General features: G+C 45.4%; 1 protein-coding gene across 2 annotated transcripts; it reads left to right on the top strand.

The window, feature by feature from the left end:
* LOC139581711 (E3 ubiquitin-protein ligase SH3RF3-like) lies at positions 1–26605 on the top strand. Of its 2 annotated transcripts, XM_071411760.1 has the most exons (8): positions 1–493; positions 16415–16468; positions 18904–19028; positions 21238–21408; positions 21658–21944; positions 22726–23246; positions 23487–23797; positions 25786–26605. In XM_071411760.1, exons 3-8 carry the CDS (start codon positions 18916–18918, stop codon positions 25964–25966), a joined length of 1584 nt encoding a protein of 527 aa, XP_071267861.1. In that variant the 5' UTR covers positions 1–493; positions 16415–16468; positions 18904–18915; the 3' UTR covers positions 25967–26605. The 2 variants fall into 2 exon arrangements, with proteins under 2 accessions (XP_071267861.1, XP_071267860.1); XM_071411759.1 differs by lacking the exon at positions 16415–16468.
* The last annotated feature ends 399 nt before the right edge of the window (positions 26606–27004 follow it).

Below are 27004 nucleotides of genomic sequence, written 5' to 3'. Positions count from 1 at the left end.
TAGCAGCCGACCTAGGGGCAGGGTCAGCCACCCAGCGTTAGTGCCCTCAACAGGCTGAACCTTCAGGGTGACCAGAGCCAGCCGTCCCAGGGGCAGGGTCAGCCACCCAGCGTTAGTGCCCTCAACAGGCTGAACCTTCAGGGTGACCAGAGCCAGCCGTCCCAGGGGCAGGGTCAGCCACCCAGCGTTAGTGCCCTCAACAGGCTGAACCTTCAGGGTGACCAGAGCCAGCCGTCCCAGGGGCAGGGTCAGCCACCCAGCGTTAGTGCCCTCAACAGGCTGAACCTTCAGGGTGACCAGAGCCAGCCGTCCCAGGGGCAGGGTCAGCCACCCAGCGTTAGTGCCCTCAACAGGCTGAACCTTCAGGGTGACCAGAGCCAGCCGTCCCACCCCTCCGGCCCCCCCTGCCAATCACAGCTCCTCTAACCGCTCAGGCTCAGGTGTGACCTCCCAGCGCGTGAAGCGCAGCACTGGCAGACACCTGTCACAAAAGGTGAGTCCTCAGATGTGTTTGTGTGTGTGTGTGAGTGTGTAGGGGAGCGTAGAGGATTTGGATAAAGCTTCAAGCCATTTACTCTGTTGCTTAGTTTCTTGATGTTGACTTTGTGCTTCCTACATAGTAAGATCTGGTTTGCTTTTGTTATATTCTTCCTCTTTGGAATTCCCCTAAAAATTGTCTCTCTATTGCTGTTGTCTCAAGATCTCTGTGGAATGCCAGGGTTTTCATCGACTAGAGAGAGAACACTTCCCCACCCCTCTCCTCCTCTCCTCATCTCCTCTCCTCATCTCCTCCTCTTCTCCACCCTCTTCTTTCTCTCGGTTTTCCTTTCACATCCATATCTACACTGTTTTCAGACTAACTAGTCCTTTAACACAGGCTGTTTTCAGACTAACTAGTCCTTTAACACAGGCTGTTTTCAGGATAACTAGTCCTTTAACACAGGCTGTTTTCAGGATAACTAGTCCTTTAACACAGGCTGTTTTCAGACTAACTAGTCCTGTAACACAGGCTGTTTTCAGACTAACTAGTCCTGTAACACAGGCTGTTTTCAGACTAACTAGTCCTGTAACACAGGCTGTTTTCGGGATAACTAGTCCTTTAACACAGGCTGTTTTCGGGATAACTAGTCCTTTAACACAGGCTGTTTTCAGACTAACTAGTCCTGTAACACAGGCTGTTTTCAGACTAACTAGTCCTGTAACACAGGCTGTTTTCGGGATAACTAGTCCTTTAACACAGGCTGTTTTCAGACTAACTAGTCCTGTAACACAGGCTGTTTTCAGACTAACTAGTCCTTTAACACAGGCTGTTTTCAGACTAACTAGTCCTGTAACACAGGCTGTTTTCGGGATAACTAGTCCATTAAGACAGGCTGTTTTCAGACTAACTAGTCCTTTAAAGGATCATTGAGTCAGAGGAGAGTCAAGGGCTGCATCCCAAATGACAGATGGAGGGAGTGAATGATAGATGGATGGAGGTATTGGAAGATGGAGGGAGTGAATGATAGATGGATGGAGGGAGGGAGTGAATGCTAGAGGGATGGAGGTATTGGAAGATGGCGGGAGTGAATGATAGATGGATGGAGGGAGGGAGTGAATGCTAGAGGGATGGAGGTATTGGAAGATGGAGGGAGTGAATGATAGATGGATGGAGGGAGGGAGTGAATGCTAGAGGGATGGAGGTATTGGAAGATGGAGGGAGTGAATGATAGAGGGATGGAGGTATTGGAAGATGGAGCAGAGTGTATATGAAACAGCAGGGAAGCTGTATAGGAAACAGCAGGGAAGTTGTATAGGAAACAGCAGGGAAGTTGTATAGGAAACAGCAGGGAAGCTGTATAGGAAACAGCAGGGAAGCTGTATAGGAAACAGCAGGGAAGCTGTATAGGAAACAGCAGGGAAGCCCAGATTCCAATCAGAGTGGTTGGTAGGAGGCCAGGCTTCCATGAAGCTGATGAGTAGCAGTCTGAAAGGACTGCATGGTCCTGCTGTGGTCTGGCCTGGGAGATGGAATACACCTGTGTCCAAAATGGGACCCAATACCCCTATATAGACCAGGGCTCTGGTCAAAAGTAGTGCACTATGTAGGGTGTAATTTGGTGTGGAGACACAGACAGGAAGGGGTGCTCAACGATGCTTCCCAGGTGCTCAGTTAGCAGAGGAGATGGAGGGGACAACAACCTTGACCTTAACTTGGTGTACCATAAACATATTAGCCACAAACATCATCTGGACTGCTGATAAAGCATTAGCTACGCAGCTACGCTAACTCAGGTGCAGTACCTACTTGTGTGTTATGTTGTGCCTGGTCCCAGATAAAGAAATGAATCCTCTACTTTTTAACCCTAAGTGATACTGTACAACTACACTATGCTGTGTAGTCATAGTCATTTCAAAGCAGGTTATTCTGAGGCTTGTGCTATGTCATCCTTACCAACACAAAAGCCTGCAGAGATTTCATGTCTAACCTCAGGGCTCTACGCTGGCCTTTTTGTATACTGAACAATAAATATAAATTCAACATGTAAAGTGTTGGTCCCATGTTTCATGAACTGATATAAAAGATCCCAGATGTTTTTTCCCCATATACACACAAATCTTATTTCTCTCAAATGTCATGAACAAATCTGTTTACATCCGTGTTAGAGAACATTTCTCCTTTGTCAAGATAATCCATCCACCTGACAGGTGTGGCATATCAAGAAGCTGATTAAACAGCATGATCATTACACAGGTACACCTTGTGTTGGGGACAATAAAAGGTCACTTTATAATATGCAGTTTTGTCACACAACACAATGCCACAGATGTCTCAAGTTTTTATTGTGTAATTGGCATGCTTAGTGCAGGAATGTCCACAATAGAAAATGAAATGTTAATTTCTCTACCATAAGCCCCCTCCAATGTCGTTTTAGAGAATATTGCAGTATGTCCAACCGCCCTCACAACCGCAGACCTCATGTAACCACGCCAGCCCAGGACCTTCACATCCGGCTTCAGACGACCTTTGGGATCGTCTGAGACCAGCCACACGTACAGCTAATGAAACTTCAGAGTATTTCTGTCTGTAATAAAGCTGGAAGGTTGCTGGAACAAATCCCCGAGCTGACAAGGTAAAAATCTGTCGTTCTGCCCCTGAGCAAGGCAGTTAACCCACTGTTCCCGGCGCGCCAAAGACGTGGATGTCGATTAAGGCAGCCCCCCACACCTCTCTGATTCAGAGGGGTTGGGTTAAATGCGGAAGACACATTTTAGTTGAATACATTCAGTTGGACAACTGACTAGGCATCCCCCTTTCCCTTTCCCCTTTGTGTGGAAAAACTCATTCTGATTGGCTGGTCCTAGCTCCCAAGTGGAATTTTCGTCTTCCCTTCATAACTGCTGGAGCCTGTTGATTTCTGAACATAACGCATCAACCAAATGGAGGTTTTTGGATATAAAAATAATATTTATCGAACAAACGGAACATTTATTGTGTAACTGGGAGTCTCGTGAGCGCAAACATCCGAAGATCATCAAAGGTAAGCGATTCATTTTATTGCTTTTCGGACTTTCGTAACCAATCTACATTGCTGCTAGCTGTTCGCAATGTTTTGTCTAGTGATCGATAAACTCACAAACGCTTGGATTGCTTTCGCTGTAAAGCATATTTTCAAAATCTGACACGATAGGTGGATTAACAACAAGCTAAGTTGTGTTTTGGTATATTTTCACTTGTGATTTCATGAAAATAAATATTTTTAGTATTTTCTTAGAATTTTGCGCTCTGCAATTCAGCGGTTGTTTACGAAAATGATCCCGTTAAAGGGATCCGTGCGCCAAGAGGTTTTAAATAGAAACATCACTGCTCTACCCTGCAATTATACATGTCAGGGAGGGAGAGAATCATGAAGAAAGTGCAGAGGTAGACTCATGCTCTCAAGCAGGGATAAAGAGGAGGAGGAGGAGGAGGAGGAGGGTCCAGAGCACCCCTCTGTCTCTGTGTTGATCCCTCACAGGAGAAGGAGGAAAAGGGTCCAGAGCACCCCTCTGTCTCTCTGTTGATCTCTCACAGGAGGAGGAGGAAGAGGAGGAGGAGGGTCCAGAGCACCCCTCTGTCTCTCTGTTGATCTCTCACAGGAGGAGGAGGAAGAGGAGGAGGAGGGTCCAGAGCACCCTCTGTCTCTCTGTTGATCTCTCACAGGAGGAGGAGGAGGGTCCAGAGCACCCCTCTGTCTCTCTGTTGATCCCTCACAGGAGGAGGAGGAAGAGGAGGAGGAGGAGGAGGGTCCAGAGCACCCCTCTGTCTCTCTGTTGATCCCTCACAGGAGGAGGAGGAGGAGGAGGAGGAGGAGGAGGGTCCAGAGCACCCCTCTGTCTCTGTGTTGATCCCTCACAGGAGGAGGAGGAAGAGGGTCCAGAGCACCCCTCTGTCTCTCTGTTGATCCCTCACAGGAGGAGGAGGAGGAGGAGGAGGGTCCAGAGCACCCCTCTGTGTTGATTCCTCACATGATGACGATGGTGAGTCACTCTGTAGAGTCAGTTATATAACATAACCTCTCATCTCTCTCCTCTCTCCCTCTCTTTCTCTCTCATTCCCGATCTCCCTCTCTCTCTTTCTTTCCCTCTTTCTCTCCCTCCCTCCCTCTCTCATCTCTCTCTCACTCCCTCTTTCTCTCCCTCCCTCTCTCATCTCTCTCTCACTCCCTCTTTCTTTCTCTCCCTCCCTCTCTCATCTCTCTCTCACTCCCTCTTTCTCTCCCTCCCTCTCTTATCTGCCTGAGAGCTCCTTCCTCTTCACTGAGCAGGTAATACTCCTTCACATTGCTGTGCCAATAATAGCAGACAAGCCTAGTCCTGCATGCCCTTCGTTCCTTCCTTCCCACCCAGATAAACAGAAGGAGGTTGTTGATGTTACGAGTGTTTTCTTCCCACCTCAGCACTAAGTTGTGATGTCATGATGTTGATGGTGGTATTATAGGAAGTAAGGAGGTAAGGATGTAAAGGAAGTAAAACAATCTTTAACATTGCTGTTTATTTAACGTTAATGTTGTACAGTACGGGCTTCATAATCAGAGAACCAGCATTACCAATGTTATCAACATGTCAACAACGGCTACAAATTGCTATGAGGCTGTCTGTGGAGAACAGATTATTTATTGCCCTGTTTCTTTGCCAAATCTGATTTGTGTGAGTCACGTTTGGGATGACAACCAAAGGAAGAGGAGTTGGCGTATGAAGCGCAAACAAACAGATCTGTGCTAACAGTCACTAACAGTTTAACAGTTGCTAAGAAGTTACCTGCTGCTAACAGTTGACTTGTTGTGTTGCTGGAGATGGCATGAGATTCGGTTCAAGTGCTGAGACAGTAGGAACACCCTGCCAGGCTGTGTTTCTAGAGGTGTGATGCTAATAGCCTGGGTCTGGAACACCCTGCCAGGCTGTGTTTCTAGAGGTGTGATGCTAATAGCCTGGGTCTGGAACACCCTGCCAGGCTGTGTTTCTAGAGGTGTGATGCTAATAGCCTGGGTCTGGAACACCCTGCCAGGCTGTGTTTCTAGAGGTGTGATGCTAATAGCCTGGGTCTGGAACACCCTGCCAGGCTGTGTTTCTAGAGGTGTGATGCTAATAGCCTGGGTCTGGAACACCCTGCCACGCTGTGTTTCTAGAGGGGTGATGCTAATAGCCTGGGTCTGGAACACCCTGCCAGGCTGTGTTTCTAGAGGGGTGATGCTAATAGCCTGGGTCTGGAACACCACTATGTAGTGTTTACAGAATGACAACGCTGTTAACCACAAACCATTACAACAGGATGAGGAGGATGGAGGAGGAGAGGGAGGAGAGGGAGGAGGAGGAGAGGGAGTCGGAGGAGGAGGGGAGAGGAGAGAGAGAGGACAGGGAGGAGGAGGAGATCAACAGAGGAGGAGGAGGAGAGGACAAGGAGGAGGAGGAGAGGACAAGGAGAAGTAGGAGAGCAACAGAGGAGGAGAGGAGGAGGAGAGGACAAGGAGGAGGAGGAGAGCAACAGAGGAGGAGAGGAGGAGAGGACAAGGAGGAGAGGACAAGGAGGAGGAGGAGCCTCCTTTTGCTAAAATAACAGCCTCTAGACGCTTCCCATAGCCTCTAATGAGTGTCTGGATTCTGGATGAAGGTATTTTGGACCATTCCTCCTTACAAACCATTTCCAGTTCAGTTAGGTTTGATGGTTGCCGAGCATGGACAGCCCGCTTCAAATCATCCCACAGATTCTCAATGATATTCAGGTCTGGGGACTGGGATGGCCATTCCAGAACATTGTACTTGTTCATCTGCATAAATGCCCGGGTAGATTTTGAGCAGTGTTTTGGGTCGTTGTCTTGTTGAAATATCCAGCGCCGGCATAACTTCAACTTTGTGACTGATTCTTCAACATTATTCCCAAGAATCTGCTGATATTGAGTGGAATCCATGCGACCCTCAACTTTAACAAGATTCCCAGTACCGGCACTGGCCACACAGCCCCACAGCATGATGGAACCCGCACCAAATCTTACTGTGGGTAGCAAGTGTTTTTCTTGGAACGCTGTGTTCTTTTACCTCCATGCATAACATCCCTTGTTATGACCAAATAAGTCAATCTTTGTTTCATCCACAGCACCTTATTCCAAAATGAAGCTGGCTTGTCCAAATGTGCGTTTGCATACCTCAAGCGACTCTGTTTGTGTCTCTTGGGCTTGTGTGCAGAAAAGGCTTCTTCCGCATCACTCTCCCATACAGCTTCTCCTTGTGCAAAGTGCGCTGAATTGTTGAACGATGCACAGTGACACCATCTGCAGCAAGATGATGTTGTAGGTCTTTGGAGGTGGTCTGTGGGCTGTTTTTGACCGTTCTCACCATCCTTCGCCGTTGCCTCTCCGATATTTTACCTGGCCTGCCACTTCTGGCCTTAACAAGAACTGTGCCTGTGGTCTTCCATTTCCTCACTATGTTCCTCACAGTGGACACTGACAGCTTAAATCTCTGCGATAGCTTTTTGTAGCCTTCCTCTAAACCATAATGTTGAACAATCTTTGTTTTCAGGTCATTTGAGAGTTGTTTTGAGGCCCCCGTGTTGCCACTCTTCAGAGGAGAGTCAAAGAGAACAACAACTTGCAATTGGCCACCTTAAATACATTTTCTCATGATTGGATGCACTTGTCTATGAAGTTCAAGGCTTAATGAGCTCACCAAACCAATTGTGTGTTCCAATTAATCAGTGCTAAGTAGTTACAGGTATTCAAATCAACAGAATGACAAGGGTGCCCACATTTTTGCATAGCCTATTTTTCACATCTGATTTAATTTCATACAACTTAATATTGCTACACTAAAAATCTTTGTCTGGACAATACCCCAGTACTCAGCTTTTATTAGAAAATGAATGGCATGCCACTGTGATCATTTTCTGTAACGACAGAGTAAGGGGTGCCCAAACTTTTTCATACAACTGTATATCTAGACTTCTTGTTTTCTGTATACAAATTAAAAAAGGCAAGACATTATTCTTAATTGATTTTTCTTTATTAAAAAAAATATGGAGGCCTATTTGTGCAAAACAAATGGACAACACAAATGAACACACACCCACACGTCTATTCTATTGTTTAGGAATTTTGACCACTAACTGTTTGAATATGTAATTTATATAATCGTTTTGATTGAAAATGTATTAGTATAGTTCATTTGTTGTTATAATTAACACAGCCTGTGGTTATTTGCTATTAGATTGGCAGAATGACACAACTACAAACACATTAGCCTACAGATGGCCTGAACATAACTTCTTTGAATGCACTTTAATTATCCAATGTCACACTGACTGATGGCGAGGTGAAGCCCAAAGCACTGCAGGCGGGTCCAGTTGAAGCGCAATGCTTTTATCTTGTTGCTCCCGCTGTCAGTTGTCATGCACACCTGTCGGTCTTCGCTCATCTTCCACGATGCCAGAGTCTTTGAGACCCTGGGCTATTACTTCACCCGTATGATCATCGGGGAAGTAAGACGTCTGGAGGCAGACATTTTGCATTTTCCAGTCTTCATTTACGTAGTGGACTGTCAAACTTAGGTGTGGCTCTGGCGTTCTGCTCGACCATAGATCGTCTGTGGTGGGGAAAAAAGAAACACTAGCCAGTGTTTCTGGGCGATAAACTCTACATATCGCCCAGCCCTAGTCTGAAGTGATGTGTCGTTGACATCCTGGTCAGAACAGCCAGTTCCTAGAGTCTGAAGTGATGTGTCATTGACATCCTGGTCAGAACAGCCAGTTCCTGGAGTCTGAAGTGATGTGTCATTGACATCCTGGTCAGAACAGCCAGTTCCTAGAGTCTGAAGTGATGTGTCATTGACATCCTGGTCAGAACAGCCAGTTCCTAGAGTCTGAAGTGATGTGTCATTGACATCCTGGTCAGAAAAGCCAGTTCCTAGAGTCTGAAGTGATGTGTTGTTGACATCCTGGTCAGAACAGCCAGTTCCTGGAGTCTGAAGTGATGTGTCATTGACATCCTGGTCAGAACAGCCAGTTCCTAGAGTCTGAAGTGATGTGTCATTGACATCCTGGTCAGAACAGCCAGTTCCTAGAGTCTGAAGTGATGTGTCATTGACATCCTGGTCAGAAAAGCCAGTTCCTAGAGTCTGAAGTGATGTGTTGTTGACATCCTGGTCAGAACAGCCAGTTCCTAGAGTCTGAAGTGATGTGTTGTTGACATCCTGGTCAGAACAGCCAGTTCCTAGAGTCTGAAGTGATGTGTCATTGACATCCTGGTCAGAACAGCCAGTTCCTAGAGTCTGAAGTGATGTGTTGTTGACATCCTGGTCAGAACAGCCAGTTCCAAGAGTCTGGTGCTGTAGCTGGCAATATTCTGTTCCTAGTCTCTCCCATGACAGAAACCATGAGGCATTATTTGGATGCGTCCCGAATACCATCCCATTCCCTATTTAGTATACTACTTTTGACCAGGACTTGCATAGGGATCTGGTCAAAAGTAGTGCACTATGTAGGGGGGCTCTGGTCTAAAGTAGTGCACTATATAGGGTACAATTTGTTTGCATCCATTGACTAATTGTCAACATTTCAAGTGTTTCTAAAGAAGAGCCTAAATAGATAGTGGAATGCCCGGTAATGAACTGTCACCATTCACCCGTCCAGAATCCTCTTAACCAATAGCAGCATATCTCCAGGACATGCCGTGGGATGCTAACTCGGTGTCACGTTACTTCTGCCTCATAGCATTGCTTTTTACATTGCAAAGTGCATGTCATGCAGGAGACTGTGGCTGATTTTATGGCTACTGTATAGCAGAGTTACGTCCCAAATGCCACCCTGTTCTCTGTAATTTATTTTTTACATAGGGCACTACTTTTGACCAGACCCTACGGACCATAGTGCACGATGTAGGAAATAGGGTGGCATTTGAGACTCTGACAGGATCTTAATCAGGACTTTCTTTGTCCCTCTTCAGGGTACAGAGAGAACATAATGCTGCCTAATGGGGGAGGAGAGAGGGAGAACATAATGCTGCCTAATGGGGGAGGAGAGAGGGAGAACATAATGCTGCCTAATGGGGGGGGGAGAGGGAGAACATAATGCTGCCTAATGGGGAGGAGAGAGGGAGAACATAATGCTGCCTAATGGGGGGGGGAGAGGGAGAACATAATGCTGCCTAATGGGGGAGGGGGGGGGAACATAATGCTGCCTAATGGGGGAGGGGAGAGGGAGAACATAATGCTGCCTAATGGGGGGGGGGGAGAGGGAGAACATAATTCTGCCTAATGGGGGAGGGGAGAGGGAGAACATAATGCTGCCTAATGGGGGAGGGGAGAGGGAGAACATAATGCTGCCTAGTGGGGGGGGGGGGGGGGACATAATGCTGCCTAATGGGGGAGGGGAGAGGGAGAACATAATGCTGCCTAGTGGGGGGGGGGGGGGGGGGGAACATAATGCTGCCTAATGGGGGGGGTAGTACATAATGCTGCCTAATGGGGAGAACATAATGAGAGGGGAGAGGGAGAACATAATGCTGCCTAATGAGAGGGGAGAGGGAGAACATAATGCATAATGCTCATATATATATATACAGTGGGGAGAACAAGTATTTGATACACTGCCGATTTTGCAGGTTTTCCTACTTACAAAGCATGTAGAGGTCTGTAATTTTTATCATAGGTACACTTCAACTGTGAGAGACGGAATCTAAAACAAAAATCCAGAAAATCACATTGTATGATTTTTAAGTAATTAATTTGCATTTTATTGCATGACATAAGTATTTGATCACCTACCAACCAGTAAGAATTCCGGCTCTCACAGACCTGTTAGTTTTTCTTTAAGAAGCCCTCCTGTTCTTCACTCATTACCTGTATTAACTGCACCTGTTTGAACTCGTTACCTGTATAAAAGACACCTGTCCACACACTCAATCAAACAGACTCCAACCTCTCCACAATGGCCAAGACCAGAGAGCTGTGTAAGGACATCAGGGATACAATTGTAGACCTGCACAAGGCTGGGATGGGCTACAGGACAATAGGCAAGCAGCTTGGTGAGAAGGCAACAACTGTTGGCGCAATTATTAGAAAATGGAAGAAGTTCAAGATGACGGTCAATCACCCTCGGTCTGGGGCTCCATGCAAGATCTCACCTCGTGGGGCATCAATGATCATGAGGAAGGTGAGGGATCAGCCCAGAACTACACGGCAGGACCTGGTCAATGACCTGAAGAGAGCTGGGACCACAGTCTCAAAGAAAACCATTAGTAACACACCATGCCGTCATGGATTAAAATCCTGCAGCGCACGCAAGGTCCCCCTGCTCAAGCCAGCGCATGTCCAGGCCCGTCTGAAGTTTGCCAATGACCATCTGGATGATCCAGAGGAGGAATGGGAGAAGGTCATGTGGTCTGATGAGACAAAAATAGAGCTTTTTGGTCTAAACTCCACTCGCCGTGTTTGGAGGAAGAAGAAGGATGAGTACAACCCCAAGAACACCATCCCAACCGTGAAGCATGGAGGTGGAAACATCATTCTTTGGGGATGCTTTTCTGCAAAGGGGACAGGACGACTGCACCGTATTGAGGGGAGGATGGATGGGGCCATGTATCGCGAGATCTTGGCCAACAACCTCCTTCCCTCAGTAAGAGCATTGAAGATGGGTCGTGAATGGTTCTTCCAGCATGACAACGACCCGAAACACACAGCCAGGGCAACTAAGGAGTGGCTCCGTAAGAAGCATCTCAAGGTCCTGGAGTGGCCTAGCCAGTCTCCAGACCTGAACCCAATAGAAAATCTTTGGAGGGAGCTGAAAGTCCGTATTGCCCAGCGACAGCCCCGAAACCTGAAGGATCTGGAGAAGGTATGTATGGAGGAGTGGGCCAAAATCCCTGCTGCAGTGTGTGCAAACCTGGTCAAGAACTACAGGAAACGTATGATCTCTGTAATTGCACACAAAGGTTTCTGTACCAAATATTAAGTTCTGCTTTTCTGATGTATCAAATACTTATGTCATGCAATAAAATGCAAATTATTTACTTAAAAATCATACAATGTGATTTTCTGGATTTTTGTTTTAGATTCCGTCTCTCACAGTTGAAGTGTACCTATGATAAAAATTACAGACCTCTACATGCTTTGTAAGTAGGAAAACTTGCAAAATCGGCAGTGTATCAAATACTTGTTCTCCCCACTGTATATATGAGGGAGAGATTGAGTTACACTACAGTACTGCACTGTGAGTTCTTACCTCTCAAACAACCTGAGGATAACATTACTGCTTTCATAATGTTGTCCAGCATCATGTAGTAAATAGCTCCATGGCTGATTGTCGTACAGTATGACCATAATGTCAACACAACCACTCTGAGTCTACCGTAGACTCCTAGGCAACGCAACGCCAACATTAACGTTGTTACTGGCGTAATGGGACTGAATGATCCACATATTTCTTTACAAAATAAATGCAAATCCTCTCCAAATTAGTCAGTATCTATTTTGATTGGCTTGGTTAGGTAATGAAGTGTCATTATCCTGAAGTCTGGGGTCTGACCTGTTTGGAGACACACCTCAGGCTTGGTTAGGTAATGAAGTGTCATTATCCTGAAGTCTGGGGTCTGACCTGTTTGGAGACACACCTCAGGCTTGGTTAGGTAATGAAGTGTCATTATCCTGAAGTCTGGGGTCTGACCTGTTTGGAGACACACCTCAGGCTTGGTTAGGTAATGAAGTGTCATTATCCTGAAGTCTGGGGTCTGACCTGTTTGGAGACACACCTCAGGCTTGGTTAGGTAATGAAGTGTCATTATCCTGAAGTCTGGGGTCTGACCTGTTTGGAGACACACCTCAGGCTTGGTTAGGTAATGAAGTGTCATTATCCTGAAGTCTGGGGTCTGACCTGTTTGGAGACACACCTCAGGCTTGGTTAGGTAATGAAGTGTCATTATCCTGAAGTCTGGGGTCTGACCTGTTTGGAGACACACCTCAGGCTTGGTTAGGTAATGAAGTGTCATTATCCTGAAGTCTGGGGTCTGACCTGTTTGGAGACACACCTCAGGCTTGGTTAGGTAATGAAGTGTCATTATCCTGAAGTCTGGGGTCTGACCTGTTTGGAGACACACCTCAGGCTTGGTTAGGTAATGAAGTGTCATTATCCTGAAGTCTGGGGTCTGACCTGTTTGGAGACACACCTCAGGCTTGGTTAGGTAATGAAGTGTCATTATCCTGAAGTCTGGGGTCTGACCTGTTTGGAGACACACCTCAGGCTTGGTTAGGTAATGAAGTGTCATTATCCTGAAGTCTGGGGTCTGACCTGTTTGGAGACACACCTCAAGCTTGGTTAGGTAATGAAGTGTCATTATCCTGAAGTCTGGGGTCTGACCTGTTTGGAGACACACCTCAGGCTTGGTTAGGTAATGAAGTGTCATTATCCTGAAGTCTGGGGTCTGACCTGTTTGGAGACACACCTCAGGCTTGGTTAGGTAATGAAGTGTCATTATCCTGAAGTCTGGGGTCTGACCTGTTTGGAGACACACCTCAGGCTTGGTTAGGTAATGAAGTGTCATTATCCTGAAGTCTGGGGTCTGACCTGTTTGGAGACACACCTCAGGCTTGGTTAGGTAATGAAGTGTCATTATCCTGAAGTCTGGGGTCTGACCTGTTTGGAGACACACCTCAGGCTTGGTTAGGTAATGAAGTGTCATTATCCTGAAGTCTGGGGTCTGACCTGTTTGGAGACACACCTCAGGCTTGGTTAGGTAATGAAGTGTCATTATCCTGAAGTCTGGGGTCTGACCTGTTTGGAGACACACCTCAGGCTTGGTTAGGTAATGAAGTGTCATTATCCTGAAGTCTGGGGTCTGACCTGTTTGGAGACACACCTCAGGCTTGGTTAGGTAATGAAGTGTCATTATCCTGAAGTCTGGGGTCTGACCTGTTTGGAGACACACCTCAGGCTTGGTTAGGTAATGAAGTGTCATTATCCTGAAGTCTGGGGTCTGACCTGTTTGGAGACACACCTCAGGCTTGGTTAGGTAATGAAGTGTCATTATCCTGAAGTCTGGGGTCTGACCTGTTTGGAGACACACCTCAGGCTTGGTTAGGTAATGAAGTGTCATTATCCTGAAGTATGGGGTCTGACCTGTTTGGAGACACACCTCAGGCTCGGTTAGGTAATGAAGTGTCATTATCCTGAAGTCTGGGGTCTGACCTGTTTGGAGACACACCTCAGGCTCGGTTAGGTAATGAAGTGTCATTATCCTGAAGTCTGGGGTCTGACCTGTTTGGAGACACACCTCAGGCTCGGTTAGGTAATGAAGTGTCATTATCCTGAAGTCTGGGGTCTGACCTGTTTGGAGACACACCTCAGGCTCGGTTAGGTAATGAAGTGTCATTATCCTGAAGTCTGGGGTCTGACCTGTTTGGAGACACACCTCAGGCTCGGTTAGGTAATGAAGTGTCATTATCCTGAAGTCTGGGGTCTGACCTGTTTGGAGACACACCTCAGGCTCGGTTAGGTAATGAAGTGTCATTATCCTGAAGTCTGGGGTCTGACCTGTTTGGAGACACACCTCAGGCTCGGTTAGGTAATGAAGTGTCATTATCCTGAAGTCTGGGGTCTGACCTGTTTGGAGACACACCTCAGGCTTGGTTAGGTAATGAAGTGTCATTATCCTGAAGTATGGGGTCTGACCTGTTTGGAGACACACCTCAGGCTCGGTTAGGTAATGAAGTGTCATTATCCTGAAGTATGGGGTCTGACCTGTTTGGAGACACACCTCAGGCTCGGTTAGGTAATGAAGTGTCATTATCCTGAAGTCTGGGATCTGACCTGTTTGGAGACACACCTCAGGCTCGGTTAGGTAATGAAGTGTCATTATCCTGAAGTCTGGGGTCTGACCTGTTTGGAGACACACCTCAGGCTCGGTTAGGTAATGAAGTGTCATTATCCTGAAGTCTGGGGTCTGACCTGTTTGGAGACACACCTCAGGCTTGGTTAGGTAATGAAGTGTCATTATCCTGAAGTATGGGGTCTGACCTGTTTGGAGACACACCTCAGGCTTGGTTAGGTAATGAAGTGTCATTATCCTGAAGTATGGGGTCTGACCTGTTTGGAGACACACCTCAGGCTTGGTTAGGTAATGAAGTGTCATTATCCTGAAGTATGGGGTCTGACCTGTTTGGAGACACACCTCAGGCTTGGTTAGGTAATGAAGTGTCATTATCCTGAAGTATGGGGTCTGACCTGTTTGGAGACACACCTCAGGCTTGGTTAGGTAATGAAGTGTCATTATCCTGAAGTCTGGGGTCTGACCTGTTTGGAGACACACCTCAGGCTTGGTTAGGTAATGAAGTGTCATTATCCTGAAGTCTGGGGTCTGACCTGTTTGGAGACACACCTCAGGTTGAAAGTACTGGGGCGGCAGGTAGCCTAGTGATTAGAGCGTTGGGTCAGTAACCGAAAGGTTGCTGGATCGAATCCCCGAGCTGATGAGGTAAAAAGCTGTCATTCTGCCCCTGAACAAGGCAGTTAACCCGGTAGGCCGTCATTGTAAATAAGAATTTGTTCTTAACTGACTTGCCTAGTCAAATAAAGGTTAAATAATAGAACAAATACTGGCTCTCAGACACACATTGGGTTGTCAGTACTGACACAAATGATTCATTATTTATAGTGAAGAGACTGGTTGAGGGTAGAAAGGAGTCTGCTGGCAGAGACCATTGCTGAGATTATTATAATTTTTTCTGTACGCATCATCAAATAACAATTACAGGGGCTTACTAGGTGGAACAGTGAGTGTATGTCCCAAATGCACCCTATTCCCTATGTAGTGCACTTCCTTTGACCAGTAGTGCACTTCCTTTGACCAGTAGTGCACTTCCTTTGACCAGTAGTACACTTCCTTTGACCAGTAGTGCACTTCCTTTGACCAGTAGTGCACTTCCTTTGACCTTTGACCAGTAGTGCACTTCCTTTGACCAGTAGTGCACTTCCTTTGACCAGTAGTGCACTTCCTTTGACCAGTAGTACACTACATAGAGAATAGGGTCCCATTCGGGACACAGCCTTCTACACAGCCTGATCACAGCCTGATCACCTGGTTCTACAGTATGGGGTAAATCCCCTTTTGATTTGGACGAAACCTTCCATACATATTTGCCCATTGTAGAAGTGCTCAGAACGTGACTTTTTGGACCCGAATGACAAAACATTCAAGAGATAAAGGTGCTCAAAGTTGACCCATTTTGCATACCCCATCATACCATGAGACATCCAAGTATTCTTCACTGGAAAATATAAAAATAAGAATAATGTTATTTTTTAACCTTTAACCTCAATTATTTAAAAACTCTGTTTTCATATTCACATGTGTTGACCTTATTGTACGTCATCTAAGGTTTTTGTGTTGTGCCCGCAATCGGTTGAGACACAACATGCTCTTGAATTTTTATTTTTATTTTTTATTTATTTCACCTTTATTTAACCAGGTAGGCTAGTTGAAGCCTTTCCTTCCAGTTCTCTGCTGCCAATGACTGGAACGAATTGCAAAAATCACTGAAGTTGGAGATGCATATCTCCCTCACTAACTTTAAGCACCAGCTGTCAGAGCAGTTTACCGATCATTGCACCTGTATATAGCCCATCTGTAAATAGCCCACCCAACTACCTCATCCCCATATTTTTTATAATTTTTTGCTCCCCAGTATCTCTACTTGCACATTCATTTCACTGCACATCTATCACTCCAGTGTTTAATTGCTAAGTTGTAATTATTTCGCCACTATGGCCTGTTTATTGCCTTACCTCCCTAATCTTAAATACATTTGCACACACTGTTTATATATTTTTCTATTGTGTTATTGACTGTACGTTTGTTTATGTGTAACTCTGTGTTGTTGTTTTTGTCGCACTGCTTTGCTTTATCTTGGCCAGGTCAAAGTTGTAAATGAGAACTTGATCTCAACCGGCCTACCTGGTTAAATAAAGGTGAGATAAATAAATACATAAAAAATGGTGGGGTACGCAAAATGGTTCACCTTTATCTCCTGAATGTTTTGGCATTGGCAAACATGTATGTAATTGTTTGTTTAAATCAAAAGGGATGCTGTCAAAGAGTGACTAAATTCAATGACCTGCATTCATATCCTTCTTTTAAAATCAAACAGGTTTATGTCTGTCTATCTTCCTGTTTCCTGTTTCCTGTCTCTCCCAGGTTCTCTTTCTGGCAGTCCTGCTTTAAAGTCTGCTTTATTTCTCCTTTATACCACATAAATGCCCTTTTTCACATTTAATATGAGGGCATCTCAGTCATCCTCTGTCAGTTTACATGATATCTTCTCCGACTTTACTGTTTGAATTCTTCCTCTTTTTCTCTATAGGGTGAGAGGAAGAACACTATGGCAGTATACATATTTACATCCTGGTCTTTCTCCTCTGTTTCTATAGGGTGAGAGGAAGAACACTATGGCAGTATACATATTTACATCCTGGTCTTTCTCCTCTGTTTCTATAGGGTGAGAGGAAGAACACTCTATGGCAGTATACATATTTACATCCTGGTCTTTCTCCTCTGTTTCTATAGGGTGAGAGGAAGAACACTATGGCAGTATACATATTTACATCCTGGTCTTTCTCCTCTGTTTCTATAGGGTGAGAGGAAGAACACTATGGCAGTATACATATTTACATCCTGGTCTTTCTCCTCTGTTTCTATAGGGTGAGAGGAAGAACACTCTATGGCAGTATACATATTTACATCCTGGTCTTTCTCCTCTGTTTCTATAGGGTGAGAGGAAGACCACTATGGCAGTATACATATTTACATCCTGGTCTTTCTCCTCTGTTTCTATAGGGTGAGAGGAAGAACACTCTATGGCAGTATACATATTTACATCCTGGTCTTTCTCCTCTGTTTCTGTAGGGTGAGAGGAAGAACACTCTATGGCAGTATACATATTTACACCCTGGTCTTCCTCTTCTGTTTCTATAGGGTGAGAGGAAGAACACTCTATGGCAGTATACATATTTACATCCTGGTCTTTCTCCTCTGTTTCTGTAGGGTGAGAGGAAGAACACTCTATGGCAGTATACATATTTACATCCTGGTCTTTCTCCTCTGTTTCTATAGAGTGAGAGGAAGAACACTATGGCAGTATACATATTTACATCCTGGTCTTTCTCCTCTGTTTCTATAGGGTGAGAGGAAGAACACTCTATGGCCGTATACATATTTACATCCTGGTCTTTCTCCTCTGTTTCTATAGGGTGAGAGGAAGAACACTATGGCAGTATACATATTTACATCCTGGTCTTCCTCCTCTGTTTCTGTAGGGTGAGAGGAAGAACACTCTATGGCAGTATACATATTTACATCCTGGTCTTCCTCCTCTGTTTCTATAGGGTGAGAGGAAGAACACTATGGCAGTATACATATTTACATCCTGGTCTTCCTCCTCTGTTTCTATAGGGTGAGAGGAAGAACACTCTATGGCAGTATACATATTTACATCCTGGTCTTTCTCCTCTGTTTCTATAGGGTGAGAGGAAGAACACTATGGCAGTATACATATTTACATCCTGGTCTTCCTCCTCTGTTTCTGTAGGGTGAGAGGAAGAACACTCTATGGCAGTATACATATTTACACCCTGGTCTTCCTCTGTTTCTATAGAGTGAGAGGAAGAACACTATGGCAGTATACATATTTACATCCTGGTCTTCCTCCTCTGTTTCTGTAGGGTGAGAGGAAGAACACTCTATGGCAGTATACATATTTACATCCTGGTCTTCCTCCTCTGTTTCTGTAGGGTGAGAGGAAGAACACTCTATGGCAGTATACATATTTACATCCTGGTCTTCCTCCTCTGTTTCTGTAGGGTGAGAGGAAGAACACTCTATGGCAGTATACATATTTACATCCTGGTCTTCCTCCTCTGTTTCTGTAGGGTGAGAGGAAGAACACTCTATGGCAGTATACATATTTACACCCTGGTCTTCCTCTTCTGTTTCTATAGGGTGAGAGGAAGAACACTCTATGGCAGTATACATATTTACACCCTGGTCTTCCTCTTCTGTTTCTATAGAGTGAGAGGAAGAACACTATGGCAGTATACATATTTACACCCTGGTCTTCTTCCTCTGTTTCTATAGGGTGAGAGGAAGAACACTCTATGGCAGTATATATATTTACACCCTGGTCTTCTTCCTCTGTTTCTATAGGGTGAGAGGAAGAACACTCTATGGCAGTATATATATTTACACCCTGGTCTTCTTCCTCTGTTTCTACAGGGTGAGAGGAAGAACACTATGGCAGTATACATATTTACACCCTGGTCTTCTTCCTCTGTTTCTATAGGGTGAGAGGAAGAACACTCTTTGGCAGTATATATATTTACACCCTGGTCTTCTTCCTCTGTTTCTATAGGGCGAGAGGAAGATGAGTAGTGGTGAAGCTCCTCCCACCATCACCATGGCTCTGATCAGCCCCCAGACCCCCTCCACCTCAGCCGACACCAAACAGTCTTCCACTCAGCAGCTCTCCATCAGTGTGTGAGTACTGGAGAAACATTAGAGTAACGTAGGATTAACGTAGTAGTAACTATGGAGTAATACAGTAGTAAAATGGTAGTAACAATCTCCGCTGATGCCAAGCAGTTCGCCGCCTAGCAACTCCATCAGCTTTTGAACACTGGACTATCACTGGACAAACACTGGACAAACACTGGACAAACATTGGACAAACATTGGACAAACACTGGACAAACATTGGACAAACATTGGACAAACACTGGACAAACACTGGACAAACAATGGACAAACACTGGACAAACACTGGACAAACACTGGACAAACACTGGACAAACACTGGACTAGTAACAGCTAGAATGGAGTAGCGGGACGGTGGTTCAACATTAGAATGGAGTAGCGGGACGGTGGTTCAACACTAGAATGGAGTAGCGGGACAGTGGTTCAACACTAGAATGGAGTAGCGTGACAGTGGTTCAACACTAGAATGGAGTAGCGGGACAGTGGTTCAACACTAGAATGGAGTAGCGGGACGGTGGTTCAACATTAGAATGGAGTAGCGTGACAGTGGTTCAACACTAGAATGGAGTAGCGGGACAGTGGTTCAACACTAGAATGGAGTAGCGGGACAGTGGTTCAGCACTAGAATGGAGTAGTGGGACAGTGGTTCAACACTAGAATGGAGTAGCGGGACGGTGGTTCAACATTAGAATGGAGTAGCGTGACAGTGGTTCAACACTAGAATGGAGTAGCGGGACAGTGGTTCAACACTAGAATGGAGTAGTGGGACGGTGGTTCAACATTAGAATGGAGTAGCGTGACAGTGGTTCAACACTAGAATGGAGTAGCGTGACAGTGGTTCAACACTAGAATGGAGTAGCGTGACAGTGGTTCAACACTAGAATGGAGTATCTACAGTATCTACAGTGACTTCATTACAGTGTGTCTGTATCTACAGTGACTTCATTACAGTGTGTCTGTATCTACAGTGACTTCATTACAGTGTGTCTGTATCTAACAGTGACTTCATTACAGTGTGTCTGTATCTACAGTGACTTCATTACAGTGTGTCTGTATATACAGTGACTTCCTTACAGTGTGTCTGTATCTACAGTGACTTCCTTACAGTGTCTGTATCTACAGTGACTTCATTACAGTGTGTCTGTATATACAGTGACCTCATTACAGTGTGTCTGTATCTACAGTGACTTCATTACAGTGTGTCTGTATCTACAGTGACTTCATTACAGTGTGTCTGTATCTACAGTGCATTCAGAAAGTATTCAGACCCCTTGACTTTTTCCACATTTTGTTACGTTACAGCCTTATTCAAAAAATTATTACATTATTTTTTTGCTTATCAATCTACACACAATACCCCATAAATAGTTGTTTTTACATTTTTGCTAGAAGCTTGGCACACCTGTATTTGGAGAGTTTCTCCCATTCTTCTCTGCAGATCCTCTCAAGCTCTCTCAGTTTGGATGGACAGCTGCACAGCTATTTTCAGGTCTCTCCAGAGATGTTAGATCAGGTTCAAGTCCGGGCTCTAGCTGGTCTTACTCAAGGACATGTCCCAAAGCCACTCCTGCGTTGTCTTGGCTGTGTGCTTAGGGTTGTTGTCCTGTTGGAAGGTGAACCTTTGTGAGCGCTCTGGAGCAGGTTTTCATCAAGGATCTCTCTGTACTCTGTGCTTTGTTCATCTTTCCCTAAATCCTGACTAGTCTCCCAGTCCCTGCTGCTGAAAAACATCCTGTCTCTGAGTTCTACGGACAATTCCTTTGACCTCATGGCTTGTTTTTTTTACTGACATGCACTGTCAACTGTGGGACATTGTATAGACAGTCATGTGCCTTTCCAAATCATGTCTAATCAATTGAATTCACCACAGGTGGACTCCAATCAAGTTATAGAAACATCTCAAGGATGATCAATTTAAACATGATGCACCTGAGCTCAATTTTGAGTCTCATAGCAAAGGGTCTGAATACTTATGTAAATAAGGTATTTCTGTTTTTCATTTTTAATAAATGTCCACAAAATTCCAAAAAACTGTTTTCGCTTTGTCATTATGGGGTATTGTGTTTAGATTGGTGAGGGGAGAAAATTATTGAATAGATTTTAGAATAAGGTTGTAACGTAACAATATTTTGAAAAAGTGAAGGGGTCTGAATACTTTCCGAATGCACTGTATGTGAGATTGTTGTAACCTAACATGTACTCCGTTCTTCAGGTGTGCTGCTCTGTACTCCTACAAGCCCCGTCGTTCTGAGGAACTGGAGCTGAGGAAGGGGGAGATGGTGGGGGTGTATGGGAAGTTTAAGGAGGGCTGGCTCAGAGGCCTCTCTCTACGGACGGGCAAAGTGGGCATTCTGCCCGGCAACTACGTCACACCTGTCCTCAGGTAAGCGGGAGAGCTATTTCTGCCGGTTTCATTACGCAGACCGTGAGAAACGAGTGGCAATTGTTATTTGGATTGTAATGCTGTGGTTAAAGTTATCAGAGGGATCAGCCTTTCTGTTAGCTGATGTGGGGGTCATCAGTGACACTACTTTCCTACAATGGTTCCATCTTTTTTGACTTTCATTTGTGTCATGGACACCTCATTTATTGATTTTGACACCAATATCTATTTATTCCCTGCCTGCCACAGAACCTCTGCCAGGCTCTTGGATTCCAAGGCAGTGACGGCAGGCCCTGGTACAGTCTCTGGAAGAAGAACCTCCTCGTCCTCCAAAACGCCAGCGGTGGTTCTAGCTCTCGACAGGGTCAACTCAGATGGAACTAGTTACTCTACTGGACAACGGGCTCCGCAGCCGTCTGTATCCATGGCCACGCAGCCTATGATATCATCAGGCGGCGCCACGAGACAATCCCTGCATCGGGTGGGCTCGGAGGGATGGGACACAGTGAGGAGGGTCTTCCATCGTTCACACAGAGGTAAGAGTGAAGGAAGTTTGTAACTCTACAAAGTTCACTTTTCAGGTGTTGGGTGGTTCCACAGTTCCATAGTGCTTTATTCTCAGTCTCAAGCATGTTGGTTGGTTATTATCCTAACATTATGCAGTATTGACCAGTCAGAGATATTAAACCTGTAAAGAAGGCTTCTCTATTCAGTATTGACCAGTCAGAGATAGTAAACCTGTAAAGAAGGCTTCTCTATTCAGTATTGACCAGTCAGAGATAGTAAACCTGTAAAGAAGGCTTCTCTATTCAGTATTGACCAGTCAGAGATATTAAACCTGTAAAGAAGGCTTCTCTATTCAGTATTGACCAGTCAGAGATATTAAACCTGTAAAGAAGGCTTCTCTATTCAGCATTGACCAGTCAGAGATATTAAACCTGTAAAGAAGGCTTCTCTATTCAGTATTGACCAGTCAGAGATATTAAACCTGTAAAGAAGGCTTCTCTATTCAGCATTGACCAGTCAGAGATATTAAACCTGTAAAGAAGGCTTCTCTATTCAGTATTGACCAGTCAGAGATAGTAAACCTGTAAAGAAGGCTTCTCTATTCAGTATTGACCAGTCAGAGATATTAAACCTGTAAAAAAGGCTTCTCTATTCAGCATTGACCAGTCAGAGATATTAAACCTGTCTATTCTAGTTGATATGTCAGATCGTACAATGTGGAACCCAGAACAGTGCAGTGGAAATTACATTGCGTTGATTTGACAAGGATCCATTTTGAGTGACTTCAAAGTATGTTTCATGTCCTCTCAGGCTCATCTCAGCGGGGAAAACACTACCCCCACACCACCATCTCATCCAGCTCAGCCCTTCAATCCCAGACCCACAGTCAGAGCTCGTCCCAGAGCTCGTCCCAGAGCTCGTCCCAGAGCTCGTCCCAGTGCAGTAACCACTACCCCCACACTACCACCGCCACCTCAGGCCTTCAGCCCCATTCTCAGTCCCAATCTCACAGCCAGAACTTTAGCCACATCCAGGGCCCTGGCTTCTCCCCTGCTCTGCTCAGGAAGAAACAACACATGAGCATCCTGCCCAATCACTACAGATCTCTGGCCTGGATGTCTGAAGGGCCAGCGCCCCCTAGTGGTAGTTTTATGAAGGACAGGGACACTGCTGCCAGAGAGGTGTTTGATAGGCAGGTGTTGGAGACGAGGTGTAACGCTGTAACGCACAGCGTTGAGGTGTTGGAGACGAGGCAAGCAGCATCGAATGGTCAGCACTCCATACACTCTATCCTAGTGAGACCAGACGCCCTCAAGAACAACACAGAGAAGGTAACACGCACACCTGCCTTCTAGATCATATTAAGTAGCTTAGAGGGAGAGTTGACTGGTTTCATGTCTACTTTGACTTCTATTTCGTTTTTATTTATTTTGAAATTCTCTCTTACCATGAACTCATTCACGTAGCAAATGCTGACTGCCACTGTCTGCTATATCCAGCATCAATCATCTGTATTCCTATTCCACTACTGTATCATAATGCCAACATTGTGTATGTGTTTTATCCCTCAGCCCACCAAGTCAGTGCGGTTCCTGACCCAGCCTGATTCCCCTCCACCACGGTCCAGGACCACCTCCCTGCCCTCGGGTAGCCAGCCCCCCGCCAGTACCCGGCCTGGTCCACCTCCCCTGGAGGTCTGGGCTCCATCACTCACACTGGGGCGAGACGGGCCTGGGATCATACTGAAAGAAGGCAAGGCTCCTGTTCTTAGGAAAGGTCTGGAGACAAACCCCTCTGATGTTCTGACTTCCAATCAGAAACCTACCTCTTCATTATCATCATCAGCACCATCTGCGTCAATACGGTCCAGCAGCCCTAGCAGGTAAGAGAGGAACCAGCACCTCCTTTTTCACAAACTGGCCTGCTTAGTGTCTGGCTTCAGGAAGTAGGATTTCTGTATTCTGTATGAGATGGTGGTCCTCTGTGGCTCACTTGCATCACAAGGGTCGTGAGTTCAATTCCCGCTGGGGCCACCCCATACGAAAAATATACGCTTGACTATAAGTCTCTTTGAAAAAAAGCATCTGCTAAATGGCAAATAATCTCAGAAAAAAAAGAAACATCCTCTCACTGTCAACTACACTGAGAGGACACTTCTTTTTGGGGGGCTGCAGTTGGCCTAGTGGTTAGAGCGTTGGACTTGTAACTGAAAGGTTGCAAGATCAAATCCCTGAGCTGACAAGGTTAAAATTATTATTATTATTATTTTTTTAATCTGTTGTTCTGCCCCTGAACAAAGCAGTAACCCACTGTTCCTAGGCTGTCATTGTAAATAAGAATATGTTATTAACTGACTTGCCTTGTTAAATAAAGGTAAAAAAACTGTGTTTATTTTCAGCAAACATGTGTAAATATTTCTATGAACATAAGATTCAACAACTGAGACATAAACTGAACGAGTTCCACAGACATGTGACTAACAGAAATGGAATAATGTGTCCCTGAACAAAGGTGGGCTCAACATCAAAAGTAACAGTCAGTATCTGGTGTGGCCACCAGCTGCATTAAGTACTGCAGTGCATCTCCTCCTCGTGGACTGCACCAGATTTGCCAGTTCTTGCTGTGAGATGTTACCCCACTCTTCCACAAAGGCACCTGCAAGTTCCCAGACATTTCTGGGGGGAATGGCCCTAGCCCTCACCCTCCGATCCAACAGGTCCCAGACGTGCTCAATGGGATTGAGATCCGGGATCTTCGCTGGCCATGGCAGAACACTGACATTCCTGTCTGTCTTGCAGGAAATCACGCAAAGAATGAGCAGTATGGCTGGTGGCATTGTCATGCTGGAGGGTCGTGTCAGGATGAGCCTGCAGGAAGGGTACCACATGAGAGAGGATGATGTCTTCCCTGTAACGCACAGCGTTGAGATTGCAGGCAATGACAACAAGCTCAGTCCGATGATGCTGTGACACACCGCCCCAGACCATGACGGACCCTCCACCTCCAAATCGATCCCGCTCCAGAGTACAGGCCTCGGTGTAACGCTCATTCCTTCGACAATAAACACGAATCCGACCATCACCCCTGGTGAGACAAAACCGTGACTCGTCTATGAAGAGCACTTTTCCCCAGTCCTGTCTGGTCCAGCGACGGTGGGTGTGTGCCCATAGGTGACGTTGTTGCCGGTGATGTTTGGTGAGGACCTGCCTTACAACAGGCTTATAAGCCCTCAGTCCAGCCTCTCTCAGCCTATTGAGGACAGTCTGAGCACTGATGGAGGGATTATGCATTCCTGGTGTAACTCAGGCAGTTGTTGTTGCCATCCTGTACCTGTACTGCAGGTGTGATGTTCGGATGTACCGATCCTGTGCAGGTGTTGTTACACATGGTCTGCCACTGCGAGGACGATCAGCTGTCCATCCTGTCTCCCTGTAGCGCTGTCTTAGGCGTCTCACAGTACGGACATTGCAATTTATTGCCCTGGCCACATTTGCAGTCCTCATGCCTCCTTGCAGCATGCCTAAGGCACGTTCACGCAGATGAGCAGGGACCCTGGGCATCTTTCTCTTGGTGTTTTTAAGAGTCAGAAGAAAGGCCTCTTTAGTGTCCTAAGTTTTCATAACTGTGACCTTAATTCCCTACCGTCTGTAAGCTGTTAGTGTCTTAATTAAGGACCGTTCCACAGGTGCATGTCCATGAATTGTTTATGGTTCATTGAACAAGCATGGGAAACAGTGTTTAAACCCTTTACAATGAAGATCTGTGAAGTTATTTTGATTTTTACAAATTATCTTTGAAAGACAGGGTCCTGAGAAAGGGACAATCTCTTTCTCTCTTCCACTCATTCCCCTTTCTCTACCCCCCCCCCAGACACAGAGTAGCGACGTCCTACCAGGCCCAGACAGAGTCAGAAATGAGCCTGATGCAGGGTGAGCCTGTCCTGCTTCATAGACATCGGCCCGACGGACGGGTTCTGCTCACCCAGGAGAGCAGTGGCCACACGGGCCTCTTCCATAGCGGTGTTCTACAGTTCCTAGACCGGTTCAGTTGACGGCCTGTAGTGTTTAGTTATTATATGTGTGTTTTTCACATAGAAATAGAATGATTAGAATGGGGGAAGCTCCTTATTTGATATACAACTGATAGACTCATGGGTACACTCAATATGGCCGCCGGCCCACCTCATCACTTAACGTTGACTTGAAAAGGAATGTCCATTCTAGAAATTCTATTTCTATGGATCTCCACCTGTTGACACTGCCAAACGAGATGCCAAATCTGTGGGAGAGTGTGCGTATGTATTTTATGTGTGTTGAAAATAATATATTATATTACTGCCATATAGTGACCAAATACAAAGGGAAACATTTTTCCCCTTGAGATTCCTTGGACCTGTTTTAAACTGTAGACACATAACTATACGCTTCTAAGATATATTTGTGTATATTTTGATGTGCAGAAGCATGAGTTGCACATATTTTTACCAATCCGTTACACAAAACCACCTCAGACCAATGTTTTGCATAAAGAATGAGTTTTTATTCAAGAGCTAAAGGACACACTGCTCAGTGCCTTTGCAAAGCCCACAGAGTCTAGATTTGAAAAACAATAACAGTGTTTTTACCAGAGGCTAAATGTATATTAAGTGATGATCATATAGTGGTAATAAACAATGCTTTCGTCAACTATAGCATGCGTTTGTTACATTCTCAACATGATTTTGCTGAATAACTGCACACCCATGGTATGTGTTCTGTCCTGTACATTGAAAACTTTTCTGATAAGAGACACACGTGTCCTCTAAGAGATTCTCCTTCTCTGCTCTTTGAGTGCTGAAAATAAATAATGTATGGCACATTATAGCAAAAAGACTCGTTTTGTTCGCTGTTGCATGGATCATGTTCCCCTGTTCTGTTTTTCATCTTACTCTTTGTCTTAACGTTTTTCAACTAACATTTTAGGTGAATACAAAAATGTGACGTTGTTCACTAAGATTAACATAGTGAGCTAGGCCTTTTACCTCCACCTATAGCTATGCATATATCCTGTACTTTACTGTACACTACCAAGCTATACCCCCCATCATTTT

The sequence above is a fragment of the Salvelinus alpinus genome, chromosome 7, assembly GCF_045679555.1.
Source record: "Salvelinus alpinus chromosome 7, SLU_Salpinus.1, whole genome shotgun sequence".
Lineage (NCBI taxonomy): Eukaryota > Metazoa > Chordata > Actinopteri > Salmoniformes > Salmonidae > Salvelinus > Salvelinus alpinus.
This window is presented reverse-complemented; position numbering and strand designations above follow the sequence as displayed.